Genomic DNA, 15,867 nt, shown 5'->3' with positions numbered 1-15,867 from the left:
GCCATGCGGCGTTAGTTGGGGGAAAATTGTTAGTATATTGCTATTATGAGGGGTTTACATTTAATTGGGGGATTGCTTTTGATCTTGGACAAAGTTATTATTATTATTATTATTATTATTATTATTATTATTGGGTTAGAATGTGAAGCATAATGAGTTGGGAAAAGGAAGTGTTTAAGTCGGTGGTGTGAGGAAATTGGAAAATGGAAGAGTGGAGAGATCTGAACATAGCGGGTGCGACGCAGCCGATAGCGGATCCATTCCTCGTTCATGATTAATTAGTTTAGGTCTTGAATTGGAGTAAATTCTACGACCTTATATTATATCCAAATCTACAGCATATTATTCTATTTTCGTTAGTTCGTTGAGTTGAAATTTTAGAAACAACCAACTAGGACTTTTTCAAGAGTTATGTTAAAAGACGATTAAAATTTATTATTTTAATTAATTAATTATTAATATAATTAACAATAAAAAATATTAAATTTTTAGATATATAATCAATAATAATTTGATAAATTCGTTTAAATAAAAAATATCATTGTAAAAAATTATAATTTAAAAATATAAATTTAAAATATGAATAATAAAATAATTTTATAATAATTTAATTATTTTTATTATTTTATGTTAAAAAAATTTATTTATTAAAGTCTAAAAAATAATATTAAAATTAGTATTATTAAAAAATACTTTAAATTTAATATTATGAAGAAAAAATAAAAGAAATTTATATAATAATTAATTTGAGTAATTTTTAAAATTTTAAAGATAAAAATGATTTACGTCTAAATTTTTATGACTATTTTGATTATAAATAATTTTTTATACGTTAATCAATCATCTTGTAACACGTAGTATTAACCTATCACGTCATCATGTCACGTAGCATTAAGGACCAATTTAACTTACGTTTTATCACTAATATAACTAAAAAAATCTTTTAAAAACTAATTTAGAAAATGGATGATCTTTCACGAATAAATTTGACAATTAACTCTAAAAAAAATTAAATTTATTACGTGATCAAAGTGGACAAGCCAAGTATCATAATGTGTTTATTTGCAGATCCAAGGCTGGCACTGATTCGCGGATTAAATATGAGAAGAATATGTTGTAGCGCAACATTTTAGTACTTCAACTTTTACTAATATTTTTTCGATGGATTGTTAATAGGCAGGTTTTGAGTATATCAACTAAGGAAAAAAAATTCCAAGAGGTCTAACGTGGCTGCGGAAGTATCATTGAAGACAAGGTGATCGAATAGTGTGGATCTGTGTTGGTTTCATCACCTTCCCTTCTTTCTATGAAATTCTTTTTTGTTTAAATAATGTTGTCCGTTCATAATATATAAACCATAAAGAATTAGAAATACTCTATATAAAACACAAAAACATCTAATAAATATCCAACACATATTTTATGTATTTTGAGAAAGTTTGTCAACATAAAAGTGCATATATTTAAGGATTTTATTTTGAAATATTGTATATGATAAAGACGGTGTAAAATTATATATTTTAGAGTAAAGTATTATTTTTGTTTTCAACGTTTGGGATAAGTCTCAAAGTTGTTCTAATATTTCAATCGTCCTATTTAAGTTTATAACGTTTTAAAATTGACTCAATGTTAGGGATCCGTTAACTGAATTGACGGCAGGACAAAATTGAGACGATTTTGAAATATTAAGGACTTAAATAGGACGAAAACGTTAGGGATAAAAACAATACATAAAAATAAATTTTAATTTAATTTTATCTTTCAATAATATTAATTTTTTACTGTATATAGTATTCAATTATTTTTTAATTACATCTAAATAAATTACACTTAATCACATTATTTTCATTTTAAATAAATTTATTTTTTAATAATTTTAAAAAATTTTGATACGTTAGAGACAAAAGGTATAATTTATATTTTATTGTATATATATTATTTTTTTCTTTTCTGCAAGTTTATATATTAGTAATTCTACAAACATTTCATGATAACAAAAAATCTTTAAAAGTAAATTATAAAAAAAATTAATTTATTTAAAATGAAAGTAATATGATTAAGTGTAATTTATTTAGATGTGATTAAAAAATAATTGAATACTATGTATAGTAAAAAATTGATATTATTGAAGGATAAAATTAAAATTTATTTCTATGTATTATTTTTGTCCCGAGCATTTTCGTTCTATTTAAGTCTCTAACATTTTAAAATCGTTTCAATTTTGTCCTCCCGTCAATTCTGTTAACGGATCCCTAACGGCAGGACAACATTGAGTCAGTTTTGAAACGTTAGGAACTTAAATAGGACGATTGAAACGTTAAGGACAACTTTGGGACTTACCCCAAACGTGGGGGACAAAAACGATACTTTACTCTTATCCTTTTATTTTTTTATCATTTGGTATCAGAGCTCAGGTATTAGATTAATTCTTATTAATCTATATTTGTTTTTCTTTTATCATAAAAAAAGAGTCCAGTATATATTGCGTCTTTCTTTAAGTTCTTGTGTTCTTGTTTTCGTTTGCGTTTCATTATTATTTAAAAAAAAAAAGCATAAAGTGAAAAACAAAAAACAAAAAAAGGGAAGAAAAAAAACAAAAAAATGATCTTCCTTGTAATTAACTAATTATTGTCCTTTTCATATATTAATTTTTTCCATCTACAAGATTCGAGGACGAATCTTTTTTGAAGAGAAGGAGAATGATACGTGCTTCAAATATTCGTTATATGAAGAGTTCAAGTGTTATTTAGAATATATTAGTTTACATTTTTAGAATATTTTTATTTAATGTATTTTGATTTTGTTTATTTAATTACTAGATTGGGCCTTATGTTTATGGACTTTAAGAATTTTCTTTGTTTTAACCTAATAAGAGGATATAAATACCTCCTTAGCTATTGTAGTCGTAGTATAGAATGATTTAGAGGTTTAAAAATTCCTTGTTGGTTTCCTGATGAAACCATGGCGTGGACAATTGAGGTTGAGGAGTCCGTCTCTTGTTGCATCGGGAAATTAGGTAGAAGGTTGAGGAGTCCCTTTGATTCAATTTCCAAACTATAGCGTTGACAAGTTAGGTTGAGGAGTCCCTTTCTTGTTGCGTCAAGAAATTGGGTAGAAAGTAGAGTAATTCTCTTTGTATTCAATTTCAACCTATCCTTGTTGTTTTTATTTCAATTACAATTTATATTTTCTATTCAATTTCAATTTTTGTCTTATTTATCCTTTTATTTTTTTATCAAGATTAAAATGGTATAGTTAAAAAAATAGGACTTTGCTGGATATGGTGAGAAGTATGCTTAGCAACTCCAATCTTCCTTTATTCTTATGGAGTGAAGCCCTTAAGACAACCACATATATATTAAATAGAAAGGTTGGAAACATAGTTTGAATCATATACATATTTAGGGTTGTCCTATTGAAGTTCGGGTATATAGTCCACAAGAAAGAAATTTGGACCCAAAGACGATAAGTGCCTATTTTATCGACTATGCAGAAAAGTTTAAGGGTTACAGATTTTATTGTCCCTCCCATTCAAGTAAAATAGTTGAATCTAGAAATGCAAGATTTTTAGAGAATGATGTGAAAAGTGGGAGAAATCATCCTCTTAAAGTTATTGAGAATGATAATGTTTGTCAAACCTCTCCATGTACAAGAGCGATTGTTCAATACAATGCCCATACAGATAGGGTCAATGTAGAATAATCTATTACTGATGTTTCACATCATGAAGATAATGTTCAAGTAGATCATATGGTGAAGGATCAAACTCTTCATAATAAAAATATTGTTCAAGAACATATTGTTCAAGAGCAACTTCAAGAAGAGAGAGAACCTGTTATAACACTACCTTTACAAGAGGTTGATGATGCAACATTAAAAAGATCAACAAGAATAAGAAAGCTTGCAATTTCTAGTGACTATGTAGTGTATCTTGCTGAGTCTGACTATGATGTTTGTGATGAAAATGATCCAACGACATTTTCACAACTAATAGAAAGTGGTAATTCCAATTTATGACTAGATGCTATGAAGGATGAAATGATATCTATGGCGAATAATCAAATTTGGGATCTTGTAGAATTGCTTATGGAAAAAAAGACCATTGGTTGTAAATGGGTCTTTAAGACCAAGAATGATTCATTAGGCAATATTGAGCAATACAAGTCTCGACTTGTTGCCAAAGGATTTACTCAAAAGGAAAGAGTTGACTACAAAAAAACCTTTTTCTCCTGTTTTAAAGAAAGACTCTTTCCGGATCATTATGACATTGGTAGCACATTTTGACATAAAATTACATCAAATGGATGTGAAAACTGCCTTTTTTAATGGAGATTTGGAAGAAGAGGCCTATGAGACAACCCAAAGGGTTTATCTCAAGTGCCGGTAAGGAGTTAGTTTGCAAATTTAAGAGAGCAATGTATGGTCTTAAGCAGGCTTTTCGACAGTGGTATTTAAAGTTTTACAATGTGATTTTTTCATTTGGATTCATTGAGAATATTTCTGATCAATGTATATATCACAAGGTTAGTGGAGTAAGATCATATTTCTCATCTTATATGTTGATGATATTTTACTTGCAACAAATGATTTAGGGTTATTACATGAAGTGAAACAATTTTTCTCTAGACATTTTGATATGAAAGATGTGGGTGATATATCTTATGTCATTGGCATAAAGATTCATAGAGATAAACATAAAGGAATTTTAGGTTTATCTCAAGAAGCCTATATTAATAAAGTTCTTGAGAGGTTTAAAATGCAAAATTGTTCACCAAGTGTTGCACCTATTGTGAAAGGAGACAAATTCTGTTTAAATCAATGTCCCAAAAATAAACTTAAAAAGGAACAAATGCAAAATATTCCTTATGCTTCAGCCGTTCGAAGTCTAATGTATGCTTAAGTCTATACAAGACCTGACATTGCTTTTGCTGCTAGCATGTTAGGAAGATATCAAAGTAATCTATGAATTATCCATTGGAGAGCAACAAAGAAAGTCTTAAGGTATTTTTAAGGAATCAAGGATTTCATGCTTACATATAGACGAACCGACAATTTAAAAATTGTTGGATACTCAAATTCAGATTTGGCGAGATGTGTTGATTATAGAAAATCAATGTTAAGATACAATTTTATACTTGCTGATGGAGCAGTATCTTAAAAGAATACAAAATAATCACTTGTGTAATCAGAATTAAAGATCTAAACTTTATAAAATTTATGAATAGTCGTATTCTTTTTATAAAAAATAGGTTATCTATCAATATAATTAATTAATAATTACAACATCACCCAAACTAATTTTTATATTAATAAATTAGATTATAAATAGAATAAAAATTCTAATATAATCTACGATTAGTAGATATAAAAAAAATAGTTGACTCAGACCAGAGTATTAGTTACAATGCTAAAGTATGAGATTTAATAAAATTGACAAAATTTGTTTTTACTTTTTAAACTTGACTTATTTAAAATTAAAAGATTACCTAGTCTGATAATATCTGTATGTCTCGGTGTGATATATATTGAGAAGAATATCTTTAGTAATATTATTTATACAATAATAAATATTGATAAAACTAGGGACAATCATGAAGTTCGGTTGGATTTAGTAGAGTTTTGCAAGAGGTTAGATTTAAACATTATGTCTTTGCATTGGAAGGGGTCATTCAAGGAAGCAAAATAGTTTTTCCAAAAATGGGTTCAAAACTAAAAAATAAAATAATTATGAAATTTGGGCATAAAAGAGAGTGTCAACTTAAATACTAAACTATGACTACATTTAAACATTCTTAGTAAAAATAAAGGTGAAGTACGATTTTGATTCTTAACGTAGAGGTTGAAAATTTTTTTTGTCATTGATCATTTTTCGCTACAAAATAGTTCTAAAGATTTTCACTTTATTTTAAAATCATTCTTTTTATTAAATTTTTTATTTTTATTATCAAATTATCCTTTTTTAAAAAATTATAAAATAAAAAAAAGAAAGAAAGAAAAGAAGGAGAAAGAGAATTGCGGGGGGGGAGAGAGAAAGAGAATTGGGAAGGGAAGGTAGCACCCCGCACCGTCGCCTGTGATGGAGAGAAGGGGAAACCGCCACACACACAGATGAAGAGAGGAAAAAGGGAGAAGAGAGAGATCGGAAGGGAGAGGGAGACCGCGTTCAGCGTTGCCGCCGCCATTCGCGCACTGCTCGCTATTTCTGCTCCTCCTCCTTGTTCAGTCGTCGATGCTCTTTGTCGTTTCTGCTTTTGCTTCTACTTCTATTTCTGTTTTTACTTCTACATTTGGTTTTGGTTTTGTTGTTATTCTGATTTCATTATTCATTGTTGTTGTTGGTGTTGTTCTTCTAGTTGTTGTTGTTGTTTCACTGCTTCAGCTTTCTGCTTTTACATTTTGCTTCTGCTTGCTTCTGTTTCTGCATTCTTTTTCTGCCTGCTTCTGTTTCTGCATTTGGTTGATTTTGGAGATGAAGAAAAAAGGGCATTTTCGTCCGAAAGACAATTTTAAAACAAACAGAAACCTTCGAGACCATTTTATAGCGAAAAAAGGGCCAAAGGCAAAATAAATTTTCGACCTCTACGTTAGAGACAAAAATTGTACTTAACCCTAAAAATAAAATATAACTTCTCCAAATATATAAGAAAGCAATCACCGAATTCTCATCAAGTGTCTCTTTAACTTTACATATTTTACCATGAAAATGATAATTCAAATTCTCTCTTCATCATTTTTCTTCTTTCAATCTTCAATTTTAGTCAACCCCTCATGACTAGAAAATGCACCAAAATATATTGCATATGTTGATGTGAATTACTAAGGGTGATGATGTCCGTTGACTTTGCCACAAAGCAAGACATTAGCAGGAATATTATATTCAGTAGAAAGGCTTTTTTGAGCAGTCCAAACTCTGAGATACAATTGCTGCCCAAGATACTGCCTCTCCCATATTGCAGACCTCAAGTTCCACATACCTTCATTGTCCAAGGACACCAATATTGTAGTCCAACCATTTGGATATACCTACATTAATTTAGACAACACAAGATAGGTAAGCACATTACATTTTTATTTAACACTTGTTTCACACCATACTCATTTTAGGGGAATGAGAACGAAGATGTACACCAACTATAGAGGCTCTAATTTTGTTTGGTTTTGTTTTGTATTTTCTAAATTATTTTTTGAGGTTCGGAAATCACCTTTTGTACAAGCACACTTTAAACTAAATACAGATCTCTTTTTAAAAGTAATTTTATATATATATTTAATTTTATAATGTCATATTAACAAAAACAATTACCTTTATATTAGATCATGTGAATAATTATCCAAAAAAATTTATGTAATTAAAAAAGAAAAAGTCTAGGGGGCAGCAGTTTTATTAAATTTTGACCAGCATATAACCAGCAAAAAAAAATGAGTCATTGAATGAAATTTCACACCAATCTCACACCATATCATTGATGGCTAGTTAATGGCTAACAATCATAAAAATTACTGGCTCTAACATTGCTCATTAAAAAAATATATATAACGTTTTACATTATCTTAATTTTAATAGTCTAATTTATCCTGAAATCTTCACCAAGCAACCAATTGAGTATTTCGTCTCATTCTAATTATAGTTACCTGTGCAGTATGTCTTGTCACGGCATCCACAAGATTGTAGGATCTTCTCTTGGCTGGTGTCCACTCTCCAAAACCATAACTGTAACGGTTGCAACGAGCATCATTAAATATGTGGTTGCTTCACCGTTTAGAAACGATGTGATTTTCAAAATTAATTTTGATTAGTATCAATGTTATAATTCCAACCAAGACTCACGTATATTTGTCTCGGTAAAAATTCAGCTGCACGTGAAGTTGATAATTGAAAGCTCTTAAATGAAAATTTAGTCAAATCAGTCAAATTATCTAATGGTTCTTAACTGTCAACTTTACGTGAAGTCGATTGTATCCGAATTTCCACCTTTTGTCTTTGGTGAAGACTCATGTGCAATCGACTTCACGTGAAGTTGATAGTTAAAAGCCGTTAGATGAAAATTTAGTCAAATCAGTCAAATTATCTAACGACTCTCAGCTGTTGACTGCATCTAAGTTTCCACTATTTGTCTTTGGTGAAAACTCAGATGCTGTCGACTATACGAAGTTGCTAACTGATAATCGTTAGATAATCTCAACTAGTAACTTAGACAACAACTGCATGTAAGTTTCCACTTATAAATCCCAAGTCTTATACCTGCTTCTAAACCTACATAATTAATTGCTTCTAAAACATGTAAAGAAAAATTGAAGAAAGAAGAGAATTAGGTTGACATTACATACCCTACGACCCAAAAATCATAGCCATCAAGGTGCCAAGATTGCATGGTGTTCTCATTGTTCTGGAAAACGACTTCAATGAAGTCGTGAAGAGAATTTGGAATGACAGAAGTAGCTATCTGCGCCGAAGCGGGTCCATTAGAAGGAAGGCTTTGGATTGAATCCACACTGAAAATTCCGGGGATGTTGAAGTAATCGGCAAGCTTCAGAGGGGTATCAGGGTTCACATAGGAAACCTTGTTCACAGCATAACGTTTTTTTCCGTTGATTATAGCTGCTGAATTTGCCAACACAATTGTCTTTGTTGGAGTTATTTTCCCATAATGGTATGATCCTTGTGGGTTTGGCCTCGCTGCATTTGCTGTCAGATTCCATCTGCATCCATCAATATTGTAACAGATCAAGAAATTTTTTTATATGCCGAAGATAGGGAGACTCGAACACGCAACCTCTTAAGTAAGTATGGAGAGACTATACAATTTGAGCTATAACTCATTGACTATCTAATATAGTTCTTAATATTTATATAACTCAACATTTTAATCTTTTTAAATAACTGGTTACCCGCTAAAAACCAAACCGGTTCGAACATTTTATTAATTTTCTGACTAGTTTTTCTCAATTTTTGACCCGATTTGCTAGTAACCATTTTTTACCTTAAACCTTGGTAGTTGGTTCTAGATTAACCTAGACTAACTAACCAGTTTGATTCAGTTCTCAGAATCATGCATGTAACATATCAAGAATATAGATAGATGGGAGTAAAGTGAAGGTTACTTACTTGAATTTAATTTGGTAGTTAGATATATAATCAATGTAATTTAACATTTTAAATTTTTTGCATAATGATGTCATGATATGTTATTAGGTCTAGAGTTTGATTTTTGTTGATTCATTCTTTTGAATAAGGCAAAATAGACCTTTTTCTCTTAAACATATTAGATATATAACCATTCTTTTAATTTTTTCCTAATCGCAAAAACTTTGAAGAGAAATGATTTGATATTTAGTTACCTAAAGGATCTTGCTTGCCTGACAGACCAATGATAGTGGTAAGCAGGGGGGCTAGGAAGAGGTCCAGAAGCAGGTGAATGAGAGTTTGAATAGTGAAGCAGTGCAGTAGCAGTGAGAACTTTCCTGGAAAATCTTGTTGAGGCAACAATGTAGTAGTCTTTTGGAGATTGGTTCAAGGTCACCAATACTGAAAATGATTGGCCAGCATGGACATCAAGGGAGTCATACATGTTTTGAATAGTGTGTGACCCTTCAATTTCTACTAGCTTCAATGAATGACCCTGAATTCTGAAGTTAATTGATGTTGATAGCCCCATATTTGAGATCCTGAACATGTAGGTCTTTCCTAAAATTGAACATAAACAATAATGTTGGTTAGTGCAAGCATGTGTTGAAAAATTAGCATCATAGAAAAGTTTCAACATTTGGGTACCTGAAAATAGGACAATATAATGTTAAAGAATAATTATCATTGCATCCATGAAAGAAACAAACGCTGATAAATATATCCATATAAGAATAAAACGACAATTGTACCACGGAAGGTAGCTTCTGTGTGCCAAGAATATCCTAACGGACCAATTGTGTAATCAACGTCTGTGTACTATTGGTTATAATTGTCGTTTTATTCTCATATGAGTACATTTGTCAGCATCTGTATCTTTTATAGGTACACATGGCAATTTATTCTATTGTTAAAGCAAAGAACATACCCTGGTCACCATTGAGAGTAGTATGTGCCTGGCCATTGATAAGGAGACCATCAGGGAAGGAAAGAGATTTTCCAGAATCTAAAGATTGTTGTAATGCCTGTAAATATCAGAACAAAAAACTATGAATATGGTTTGCATGATAACAAACAATTTGAATTCAATTTCTAGCTCTTGGTGGCGAATTTGCAAGGAAGAAGAATGCATTGATGCGTATGAAATAGCAAAAAAAAGAATAATTGTTTTAAGAAATTGCAAATGTTTAATTAGTCTAAAATTATACACACTATTAATTAACAAAGTTACCAACTAAAAACTATTTAGTATAACTGCAAACACATGCATCAAAGTAGTACTTAGCTTTATAAACGATTAATAAGTTGATGAATGAAGAAAGAAGACAAAAATATGATGATCTAGTTTAGAGAAGTGTTATATATATAGTTATACCTTGTGGCCAGTTTTGTACCAATCAGCAATGAGCAAAGTAAAATCTCCATCAGGGTATGGATAAGGGAGTGAGATGACTGATCTATGGTAAACATTGAGTCCTCCAAATCCTCCAGCTGCTTTATGGAGGTGAGTTGATGGAAAATATGTGTATGTTCCAATTTGATCCTTTGCCTGAAACTTGTAAGTGTAGTTTGAGTTTGGAGGGATAGGACAGTTGGTTCCCAATACCCCATCTTGCCATGAGTTTTTCCTTTGTTTAATACCATTCCTGTTTCATCAACAAAACAAATGTTGACCAAAAGAAGGAAAAAGATTCTCTCCAGTTTTTTTAACAATTGATAGAATCCAATGTGATCTATCACCTTTGATTCTATGAGTGGGACCAGAAATAAATAAGAGAGAGAATGCAATGAATGGTTAGATTGAACACTTCTCACTGGAGAGGATCCACTCCCCCAAAAGAAAGAAATGTCATGTGTATTAGAAAACTGATGGAAAATTCATTTGCTTTGCTTTTGTGGCGTTGTTATAAATTTTTACTCGAAGGAATGCAAAATCTTGTAGCTAAATTTAGCTAAATATTTCTCCAGGTCCTCACTTACTTTTCCTAAATCAATCGAATTTGGATCCTTTAAATTTTAGACTTACTTTAGAGAATAAAGTGAGATCTCTCACCATTAAATATTTTTTCTTGATCTCACCTATAAAATAAATAGTAATAAATCATACTTTACCTCTAAAATAAAATTTAAAATTTAGAAAATCTAAATCCAAATTGATGCATATCTAGCAAATTAGCTATGTAAGAATGCAATATATGACTTTTTTTATTGTAAAAAAGTACTCTAAAATATTTTATTTATAGAATAAATCGATAAAAGTACATGTAAAGGAGCTTGAAGCGAAAAAAATACATACCAAAATTCATAAATATCAAAGTGTATTGTAAAGATTGTTTTTAATGAACAAAAAATACACACTAAAATTCATGAATATCAAACCTTTACTAATAGTATAATACTTCTTGTTTATTAAAAATATTTTTTGGAGTGTATTTTTATATTTATGAATCTTTGATTTATTCTTTTGTTTATTTTAAATTATTTTATGTATATTTTTATCTATTTATTTTATTTTTATATTAACAAATTTTTCTCAGGATAAATTTAACCTTCTACCAACGACATTATCTCTCACACTCTTAGGTTGCATTTGTTTTAGGATTCAGACTAAGACTAAAAAAATGTGATTGAATATTGTATTTAGTGATTAGACTAAAATTAAAATTTTAATCATAGAATATAAAATTTCAGTTTTTCAGGATTTTTTAGAAAATTGAGACATAGGAGACTGAAATTTTTAAAACCAAAGACTAAAATTTTAATAACATTTCTACCAAAAATACGTTCATTTAATTTTTTAAATTTTAATTCTACGTATCAGTTTCTATATTTATCTTAAATCAAATATAATACTGAGATATAACTTAATCTCGTATATTTTATATCAAATATAATATAAAGACTTAATTTAGCTTTGTCTCAATCTTTCCGTTTCTATCTCTTCATCTAAATTTTTCTTCCAAAGGCATTCTTAGTAGACACATTTGAATACTCCGAAGCCACAATGATAGCATGAGAAGTTGACAATACAGAAAATTAAATGCACACCATAAAATTAATATGTTTATGTTAAAAAGCAGGGGAAAGAAAAGGCACACGGATAAACAGAGAAACTCACCAAGTGAGTAAAAATGGCTCATCCAACTTGTTGATAAGGTTAAGAACTACATTGTCGTTTGTTACCAAGTCAAGTTGAGGCCCAGGGAATTGACCATTGATCATAATCACCTTAAAAATAAAAACAAAAACCTCATCAATAAGCAAAGAAAAATAATACTACATTAATTGAATGATCATAATTAAATTAAACTACCTTCTGGGGTGTACCAAGAGGAGAGAGTGTTCCATAAGTCACAGTCCATGTGAAATACTTGTATGCATCTTCTGCTTTCAGTTGCACCAAACACACACTCACCAGAGTCACAACAATACAGAACAACTGCACCAACCCTTTTAATCCCATCAAGGCTACTACAAAATAAGCACAAGATATACACAAGTTTAACGCAAAACGTTATACATAGTTAAGTGTTATTGAGAGCATTGAAAAATGAAAAGTACCAGCTAGTTCTATGGTTCTGAGGAGTGAAACTGCTGAGCCTTTTCGTTATATTTATATGAAAAAGTGAGTGAATGATAAATTTTAATTTTAGAATATTTAAATGGATGGTTATTGCTTAGTTTAAGGTTGCAAATTGATCATTCATATTCGGCGCTGTCAACGGGTTTTGACTTTTGATTGCTTTCTTACCTATTGCTTCAAACTCAAGAATCAACATATCATGTATGAAAAATAATTGGGAGCACCAAATAGTAAGTCTAATCATTTTTTTAAGGGAAAATATAGAGAGTTCATGGAATATTTATACAATGTGTATAATAAAAATTTAGGAATGTCTGATTTAGTATTAAAGATATAATCATTAGTGTTACTTTTTAACATCAGTTGAGACTTTTGGGTTAGAGCTCTAGATCCAAAAGGTCAAGAGTTCGATTCTTGGTGAACCCCAAAATCAGCTTAAGCTTTTGGGATGAGTGATTTTATGACATGAGATGTTTATTATTCTTAGTACGCAGATGGTTATTTTGGATAGTATGGATGATGTTCATTTTTTAACTCATCATTGTATATATTGTACAAATATTTCATTGGTTCCTAGCAAGATTTTTTTTTTAATTCTATAAAATTAACACTTATCAATGTATGTTTCTGTTTTTTCATTATAAATTTTTTATTCTTATTTTATCCACAACTAATTATTTAATATATTATTAAATCATCTATCATAATAAAATATTACAAAAAGAATAATATTAATTATTTTAATATAATTAGGTTCAAGTATTCATTAATTAAGAAGCTAAATGTGAAATTCTTGAATTTAAATTTATCTAATTTGTGTAAATATAGAATCCAATTATACCACTTTAAAAATTATATATGTCATAAATCTATGTAAGAAGTAAGATTATTCATATGAATATTATTATTAAGATTTTTTTTGACAATATTGATTATTGTTTGTTGACCATAAGGTGTGAATAATTCTCACCTCAAGAATGGTATATATATAATTGACAATATAAATATTATAACATGTTTATATACAAAATACAAGCTTGGCGTATTTTTTAAATACATTCATAATAAGTTAAAAAAAAAGTGAATTTTAGTCATTTTAAACTTGTATGTGTATAATATTAAAAAAAAATAACATGTTAGCTTTTCGAAATTTTTCATAATTATTTGTAAATATATATAGTCTTTATTCTTTTCTTAATAAGCTGGTACATGGACTAGCAAAGTACTATTAATTATTATTATTATTATTATTATTATTATTATTATTATTATTATTATTATAAAATAATTAATTATTAGAATAATTAAATTTGATATAGTAAAATAATTAAATTTATCATAATATTATTATTAATTTTTTTATAATAGTATAATCAATTTTTTTACAATAGTATAATCAATTATTTTTCATAAACATCAAATACATTATAGGCGTTTTTTTTTTTTTGTAATAATGTGAATATGTGATATTATTGTTAAACTAAAAATTTTGATAGAAGATATTTTATTAGCAACAATGTCTTAGTGAAATAAAATTCTCAAGATGATTCAAATGTTTATGGTATAAAATAGTTCTAAAAAGAATTTATTTTGTATATTTAAAATATACTTTTTAAAACACCTAATAGAAAAAATATATTAGTAGATATGATAAATGACAACAACTGTACTCGTTATTAAAGTTAAAATGTAACTTCAAAAGTCCGGCACTTTTATGATTTTTGACTACTAAACTCCTGAAATTTCGCCACTGATTTCAACTTTGTCTTCTTTTTATGTCTTTTCCGGTTTCTCACTTACACTTGCATATATATGCTGTTACGGGATAATATTCAATCTGATTCATAATTTTGAGGTAAGACTTAGATTCACTCATAAAATTATAATCCATTCGATTTAGTTTTTAAAATTTATAATTGTAATTTATGTTGATTTTTAAGTTGATTTTTGTAAATAATGTATCAATTTCGTACATTAATTTATTATTATTTGAACTTTTTATTTAAATTTTATATGACTAAGATTTATTAATAGACCTATTAATTTCACAATATCTTCGTAAAGACGAACAAGTTCAATTTAAAATTGTGTGGTTTTGAAAGCAACAATCAAAGTTTTACAATTCTAATAAATCTTGATTACATAGAATTTAGATGAAAATTCAAATCAAAATAAATTAATGTACAAAATCAACGCATCGTTAATAGAAATTAACTTAAGAGTTAATGTGAGTTATGATTATAAATTTTAAGGTCTAATTTGAATTTATTAAAATTTTAAAAGTCAAATTAAATACAACTTCAAATTTTGAAGATCAAATTGAGTATTAATTCTAGTGATACGTTTTCATCATTCATTTTGAAAGAATGTTCTAGATGTCGTAGTTCTCCATACAAGTGAAAGATAATTTTTTTTTAGTTTAATTTGATGCTACGGAGAGTATAAAATTTTTTGTATAGCTATATAATTATAACTGTTTTCTTATATAACTATTTATGTGGTTAATGTAAAAGATAATTATTGTGTTTAATGTAGTATTATATGATTAAATGCATATATAAAACAGTTACATTGAATCACTATATCAAAATTAAATTTTTTTTTTTAAAGTATAAGTTATTTAAAGACAGAATATTATTTTTTGTTTCCAAACATTTAGGTTAATTATGATTTCTAGTTATCATTTTACAAAATATTATTATTTCTAACTTTCTATTTTAAAAAAAATAATATTTGCATTATTTTTGTGTTCAATTTTTCTTATATATATCTTTTTTTATGATATATAAAAATGATTTTTTTTTCTTTTTCATTTATCACATTTCTTTCAATAACAACAATAAAAAATATACAAGAGAAGTGAATATAGAAGATGGTTTATATAATGTTTTTTTTTTCTAGTGGAGTAATTTTATAAATGCACCTATCCTAAATCATAATAGTTCCATGTGAATTCATAAAGTGGACTAGTAAGCGTTTCAATGCAATAATAAAAGAACCGCCTTCTTTTTTTATTATTATTTAAAAGAGTAGTGCTAGGAAAAAAAATCAAAAGCTTCAACTGAAAATAAAAAATAACACTAATAATTATATCTTTAATATTTTTTAAATATTTATTAATTATATTGTATAAATATTTTATTAATTTCTATACTTTTTC

General features: G+C 28.2%; 1 protein-coding gene across 2 annotated transcripts; it reads right to left on the bottom strand.

Moving 5' to 3' along the window:
- Nucleotides 1-6,616: 6,616 nt before the first annotated feature.
- Nucleotides 6,617-12,822, bottom strand: LOC112785228 (L-ascorbate oxidase homolog). Of its 2 annotated transcripts, none has more exons than XM_025828713.3 (9): nt 12,686-12,822; nt 12,438-12,595; nt 12,243-12,352; nt 10,500-10,770; nt 10,053-10,149; nt 9,340-9,685; nt 8,329-8,700; nt 7,633-7,711; nt 6,617-7,023 (listed from the first exon to the last, which is right to left on the bottom strand). In XM_025828713.3, the coding sequence occupies exons 2-9, from the start codon at nt 12,585-12,587 to the stop codon at nt 6,817-6,819; spliced, it is 1,632 nt and encodes a 543-aa protein (XP_025684498.1). In that variant the 5' UTR covers nt 12,588-12,595; nt 12,686-12,822; the 3' UTR covers nt 6,617-6,816. The 2 variants fall into 2 exon arrangements, with proteins under 2 accessions (XP_025684498.1, XP_025684556.1); XM_025828771.3 differs by having other exon boundaries at nt 12,438-12,592; nt 12,686-12,742.
- Between the last annotated feature and the right edge of the window lie 3,045 nt (nt 12,823-15,867).

This window comes from Arachis hypogaea, chromosome 1 (genome assembly GCF_003086295.3).
Source record: "Arachis hypogaea cultivar Tifrunner chromosome 1, arahy.Tifrunner.gnm2.J5K5, whole genome shotgun sequence".
Classification (NCBI taxonomy): Eukaryota; Viridiplantae; Streptophyta; class Magnoliopsida; order Fabales; family Fabaceae; genus Arachis; species Arachis hypogaea.
The sequence above is the reverse complement of the archived record's forward strand: the minus strand, read 5'-3'. Positions and strand labels throughout refer to the sequence as shown.

Coding starts and splice junctions, on each gene's coding strand:
- LOC112785228 (XM_025828713.3), bottom strand. CDS start 12,587: ATGGGATTAAAAGGGTTGGTGCAGTTGTTCTGTATTGTTGTGACTCTG. Junction 8,701..9,339: donor AGGCAAGCAAGATCCTTTAG/GTAACTAAATAT, acceptor TGATGGATGCAG/ATGGAATCTGACAGCAAATG. Junction 7,024..7,632: donor TGACAAGACATACTGCACAG/GTAACTATAATT, acceptor AAATTAATGTAG/GTATATCCAAATGGTTGGAC.